This window comes from Chanos chanos, chromosome 12, assembly GCF_902362185.1.
Source record: "Chanos chanos chromosome 12, fChaCha1.1, whole genome shotgun sequence".
NCBI lineage: Eukaryota > Metazoa > Chordata > Actinopteri > Gonorynchiformes > Chanidae > Chanos > Chanos chanos.
The window spans coordinates 21,931,533-21,938,295 of NC_044506.1; the positions used below are offsets into that span (position 1 = coordinate 21,931,533).

Here is a 6,763-nt window from a genome sequence, read left to right on the forward strand (position 1 = left end):
GTTACATGACTCATTCTCCCACTGTTCTTTCAAAGAAAGGAACAAGACTGGCAAGTTTAAAAACGTATTATAAAACGAATCACATTGCTAAATATGAATCTTTTGATTAGATATCCAAAAACTCAAGCAGCACGAACTGAACTTTACGCCTGAGGCGTGCTGGTAATTAATTTAATTAATTTCTGTTCTGAGTGGTGGAAGAAACAGGAGAAGAAACATTCCTAAGAGTAATCATGAATCATAAGTCATTTGCCAGTCAGATATACTCAGTGTTTTTTGTGGATTCCATTCCACCTCATTCATATTGCCAAAGGAATGAAGTGAATCTGACTGACTTTACTGTTCGAAATATTTTGATTGAGTGATTTGTGGCAGAAGTAAGAAAAGGACATAAGAACATTCAATCACACATAAAAAAAGACCAGATCTGATACAAGGACCCAAAGGTTTCAGTTTCATTGGAGAGCAGAAACTGAAATAATAAGTGCTTCTTGTCAGTTCAGACAACTCAGGAGGCTCTCAATTTTAAGACTGATGTCCATAGTAAAATACGCTCCAGTCTTTGGTTGTGTGTTTAAATGTTCCAAAGTCAAGTATAAATCTGACAAACAAATGAATTTATAATTAGCTATAAGAAACACTGCAAACGCTATCCAACTCACATTGTGCAGTGTTTCTTTTAGTTGGTTTGACGTTAAACTGAAATTAACTTGGTATTTGAAAACAAAATTATTGTGGTCAAGACAACAGCTATAGATACATTCCAGGTGACATTACAGACATTGCAGTCTTAAAACATGTCAGTGATTTTAGTGCCAAGTTCAAGTCCTTGGCAATCCATAAGACAGCACACATTCTGCTGGTTCCCAGGACTATAGTTCCTATTAGACAGCACACATTTTGCTGGTTTCCAGGACCAAATTTCCTATTTTAGCTGATCCTGGTTAAATAAGGACCTATTTACATTCAACTGTCTTGTGCATCCAATCATAGCTAGTAACATGAATCAAGGACATGGCATCTCAACAGATACTCAATGCAATCATTCTTGCTGACATTTCCTGATTTTTTAATACTGCAGACAAACGGTCTCAGTTCAGCAGTGGAAAATTCTGTGATCCCTCAAGGTATTCGACCGTGAAAAAGCAAGAAGCAGAGACATCCTGATTCTCTAGATGAGCAGGAAGTGATAAAAAAACAGAATATTTAGACAAACGACCTGTCAGAAAGGGAGCAGCTGATCTTGCCACTGCCAATTTTCTTTTGGAGCTTGGTTTCAGCCACTGTACTCTACCTTAACATTTTGACAAAAGGAGTGCATGGGATGAGATTATTCATTCATTCATTCATTCAGTCATTCATTTTCTAAGCCGCTTTTCCTAATTAGGGACGTGGGGTGCTGGAGCCTACCCCCAGTGTTCATTGGGTGAAAGGTGAGGGAAACAGCCTGAACAGGGGGCCAATCCATCACAGTGAGATTTACATCATCACTGACACGCTTCCTCCTCTTACCGACTCTACAAAAGGCCATTCTGTGCTGTTTAGTTAGCAGTTTAGACAACAATAGACACTGTAACATGAGAAGAGTGTTGCATGGTTGGTAATTCACCACGAGACAGGAGTGTGGGGTAAATAAAAAATAATTTAAATATTGACAGTGAATTATTACTCTTTGGAGTTATCTAAGCAGTGCATGTCAAGCTAGCCTAAAGTTTCAGATTGATGCCTTTCAGTATTTTATAATAAGAGTTTCAGTATCAAAACCATGATATCAGCTAGACTGATTAGATCTAGAACATTGTTTGGAACGTTGACTAGATAGTTTAATTTACGTTTATCAAAGGTTTGTAGCGATAACATACACCAGCAGTTCAAACTTTGTCACAGAATCAGAATTCCCTCCAAAATGATGTGCCGGTTATGGGACTGCACCATTTTCCTCCGGTGAAATAATGTTTAGGTTTGACAGCAGCACATCAATTAGGACAGTCACTGATTCAACTCTTTTTGAAATTCAGTTTTAAAAACTGATACTGAAGAACAAAAGCCAGGAATATTCATATGCAATTTGTCAGGAAAGGACCACGAAGCAGGACGCAATGGCAGAGTAACAGGAAGGATTTTAATAACAATAAAGGTGTGGTATAAAACGGGGTTAACACAGGACTGAAACTAGAGACACACTGGATACAGACAGGCAAACACACAGAACACCCGGTAAAGCTAAAGGATTACCAGGAGACCGAGTTTAGAAAAGTGTACATATAGAGAGTCTAGAGCTAGAGAGTCAGCTGAGTGAACACATGGGGAATGCAGACTTTGCGGGGATCTTGTCTGATAGTGGGGTTTAAATAGAGAGGGGAACAGAGTGAAGGCAGGTCTGGGGGATGAGGAGTGATCAGACCGGTGAATAGTAAACCAGCGACGCTGAGCGCGGAATGGCTTAGACTGGCGAGAGAGGAGACGAGGTCCTTACACAATTAGACCACCGACTATCGAATAAACTAAAATTCCAGTCCAGGGCAAAAAAAAAAAAAGAAAAAAGAAAAAGAAAACTGTTAGTCCATTTTTAAGTTCAAGTTCAAGTTCAAGTTTATTTAGAGCCCAATATCACTGTGGCTTTACAGGCCACAACAGTCAAATCAAAACAGGACGGCACCCCCTGACTTAATCCTCATGGCGGGCAAGAAAAAACTCCCCAAAAACCCAAAAGCACATTTTTAGTATCGATTTCTTCTCCCTCTGGTCACTAGCCCCTTGTGTTGCTTTTGTCCCAAACCAGCTAAACCTGTTCAGATTTGCATATCTTTCCCATGAACAATGCCTCTCATTTACAGTATGACACTGAGTAATAATCTGACTACCAAATGACATGACAACTCTTTTGGTTTAACAGCTTGTGTGCATTACATCATGGTCTACCTTTGATCCAGTAGATAATGAAATCCTTAGTATTATGAATTCACAGCTATCTGGAAAAGGAAGTATCACCAAGCTTCCCATTTCAAACACACACATACACGTGCGCGCACACACACACACACACACACACACACACACACACACATATATATGACATTGCCTGCACATTTTTCTAAGAACTAGAGACAGTTTTGACTGACGAGCCTCCATTTTCTTCTCTCTCTTTTTTCCTCCAGCCCTTCATTGATGCTCAGCAAGTCACAAGCCAGAGTATCCAACAACTGAGCAGGAGGCACAACAAAGGATCCTGGAGGTAGTCTGAAAAGAGAAGGTAATCAAAGAGAAATTACAGGGCGGCAAAGAGCAATTAGAGGGCTACACGTGTTAGAAATGATGAATTATCAAATCCATTTTCACTGAATTTCACTGGATTTAAAGAATTGTGTTTGCTTGCTTCTGCATCAAAACTCGCTGGTGGATATTTAAAGAACAATCCTTATCAAATGCAGAAAAATGTAACATTTTCAAAAGAACTGCACTCACAGATTGCACAGTTTGAAAATATATCAGTAAAAGTATGACATTGTGACGTGTTCATTAATGTAAGCTTGTCTTTTGGCAGACCAAATGAGCAAAGGTAGTAAGAGATGATCTATTACAAAGTGACGATGTTTTGTTTAAGGTTGAGATGATTTGTTGTTACCGCGAACTGAAAATGATCTTTTTTTCTCAGACACAGAGATGAGAATGCTACGTATTCCGGAAATTACTCTGTTTTCCATTGTCTGCACCATGTGCTTGATCGTAGTTCTACTTAGAGATAACCCAACCTCTGATATTGCTCCAGATGATGACGTGACATACGTGGAAATGAGTAACATGTCACGTAAACATCCAGTCACGCTCCAGAAACAATCAAAAACTTTTCAGCAGTTATCACAGCCTTGTGAGCGAAATGAGTCTGCAGCCAGCATTTCAGGTTTTTCGAAATTACCTGAGCACATCCGAGACTTCCTGTTCTACCGTCACTGCCGCCATTTCCCAATGCTCCTGGATGTTCCTGATAAGTGTGGTGGGCCCCAGGGATCTGCAGATGTCTTTTTCCTTCTGGTCATTAAAAGCACTCCTACTAACTTTGACCGTCGTGAAGTGCTACGGAAAACCTGGGCGAAGGAAAGACGGCATAACGGTGTTTGGGTTCGCCGAGTTTTCATATCCGGCACTGTTGGCACTCACCACGAGAAACGCAGGATGAATAGACTCTTGAAGCTGGAGAATGAAGAGCACAGAGACATTCTCCAGTGGGACTTCAGAGACACCTTCTTCAACCTCACTCTTAAACAGATCCTGTTCTTGGAGTGGATGGAGAAGCGCTGCCCAAATGTTCGATTCCTCATGAACGGCGACGATGATGTTTTTGCCAACACGGACAATATGGTGGAATATTTGCAGAGCTTGCCTGGAAATGATGGTAGCAAACACCTGTATGTTGGACATCTGATTCATTCACTGGGGCCAATCAGATATCAAGGGAGTAAATACTATGTCCCTAAAGAGATCCATGAAGTAAATTATTATCCTCCATATTGTGGTGGAGGGGGGTTTCTCATCTCTGGCTTCACTGCAAGAATTATGTACAATATGAGTCATTCCATCACCATAATGCCCATCGATGATGTATACCTCGGTATGTGCGTTGAGAAGGCTGGTCTCAAACCAGAGTCCCATTCTGGAGTTAGAACATTTGGGATGTCTATTCCTTCCCGGAAAGTTGATGCACTTAGTCCTTGCTTCTACAGGGAAATTCTTCTAGTGCACAGATTTCTGCCTTATCAGATTTTTGTCATGTGGAATGACATACATAAGCCAAATTTGCGATGTGGAACTTCAGTACTCAATTATGATTCTAAGCCCTGATTCCACCGTCAGTATAAAAGCAAACAGCACTGAAAAATTTTGGATTTTGTGAAAACTTTTCACATTATCCCCGTAACATTATCCCCATTAATATTTGTGCATTTAAGCATTCAGTGAAAAGAAGCCATTTTGACAAAGGAGCTGTAAGGCAATGCAGTTAGAGAATGGAAACACACATATTAGCAATGCACTGTAGTTGCAGTTTCCCTGAGTGAAGAGTGGGAAGCAACATATTGGAGAAGCAATTCAACATGAAGGAATGTTAGATTTTTTTAGGTTGTTTTTTTCTGTTCCATGTTGATTTAATACATGTTTAATTTGTATTTTTTAATATGTGTGTATATATATGTGCGTGTGTGTGTGTGTGTGTATAGTAATGCTGAGGGTCATAAAAAATATATTGTGCTATGATTAATTTTCATTAAGTGACACATAATGGACCTCTTTTCTGTCTAATGGATGACATGACAGTTTCTGTTTTTCAGTGTTTTTTTTTGTTTGTTTGTTTGTTTTGATTTTGTTTGTTTGTTTTTTAATCCCTTGTGTTTTGGTACAGTGTACAAATGCCAAAGATTGTGGGGGTGTTTATTTGCTGTATGTGATGTAAGTACAATAGCATTTTAGTTTTGGTGAACTCATTTTTGCCTCAGTAAATTCAGTTCCAACACCAAAACAGTTCTTTTCGGGGGGGTTTGTGTTCAAAATCAAGTTACGAGTCAGCAATTTGTTGCTTAAAAATATTATTCAGCATTTTGATGTAAGAAAACATCTAACAGTTCCTCTGGACAATATTTTTTTATCTGTGGCAGCCCAGTTGTTGTTTGACATGAGGGTGTATAACAGAGGAAAGTTTAATAAACAGGTTAGGCAAAGTCAATGGAGTCCTTTGGGTAAAACTCATTTTCAAACTAGAAGGGCACTCGGAGAGCACAGACATCTGCCATGGCCAATAGTGTATGCTTCTATGATATTCAAATCTGAAACCGCTACCACTGTATATGTCTGTATATATTTCCCATATCAGATCAACAAAAATCTGAATGTATTGATTGTGAAAGCTAATTTATTGTGTGAGACGATTAGCGATTATGTGCGTGTTACGCAAGCCAACAATGACTTCTAAATACGCTTATTTTGGTCAAATCGACTTGGAATAAACAGTAAGGATAATTTAGACATTGCTCATTTCTTACATATCTGCTGCATTTGTTTCTACAGTGATGTATGAGGTGACTGTTATGTTGTGTTGTATGCGTGACAAATTCAGTTCATTTTTTGCCCTGTCTCGCAATGTTAAAAGTGGAAAATAACATGTGGATCCACCCCATGACTCGGATTTGCTCCAAAATTTCACGGGTTCTTCCTTGGCCCACGCTACACCCTTCCACTAAGTTTCATGAAAATCAGCCCAGTCGTTTTTCCGTAGTCCTGCTGACAAACAGACAGACAGACAAACTAACAAACACACCGCACTGAAAACATTACCTCCTTGGCAGAGGTAATTATCAAGTCACAAATAAGGAGCAGGACAATTTTGTTTTATAATATTATAATATTTGATACTATTTTTGTAACACTTGTTACACATATGCTTTTTACAGAAATAAACACTTTAAGATGCAAGGTAGCATAAACAGCAGGAGTTTCAAAGAGGCCATGTTATTTATCCAAAGATACAGGGAAAGATGGGCTCTTTACAGCTTAGGTCCTAACAACTACATAAAAACAGGCCTGAAAAATGACTACAGCACTGAATCTAAACCTCTGCGGCCAAGCCTCAGCAAAATCAGTTAAACTGTTAGCTTCACAGCGTTGAAATTATTGGTGGAGCTGCCTGTGATTGAAGATTGGCCCACTGAGCTTGTAGAACCACTTCATAATATTTCTAACAGTCTTCCAAGAATGATTCAAACTTCAAAGGGCA

At 39.2% G+C, this 6,763-nt stretch overlaps 1 protein-coding gene across 1 annotated transcript; it reads left to right on the plus strand.

Moving 5' to 3' along the window:
* The first annotated feature begins 3,669 nt into the window (after positions 1-3,669).
* On the plus strand, positions 3,670-4,839 carry LOC115824872 (N-acetyllactosaminide beta-1,3-N-acetylglucosaminyltransferase 3-like). Its single transcript, XM_030788597.1, has one exon. The coding sequence runs from the start codon at positions 3,670-3,672 to the stop codon at positions 4,837-4,839; it is 1,170 nt and encodes a 389-aa protein (XP_030644457.1).
* The last annotated feature ends 1,924 nt before the right edge of the window (positions 4,840-6,763 follow it).

What these genes read in the sequence shown, in the direction of transcription:
- LOC115824872 (XM_030788597.1), top strand. Translation starts at nt 3,670, where the DNA reads ATGCTACGTATTCCGGAAATTACTCTGTTTTCCATTGTCTGCACCATG.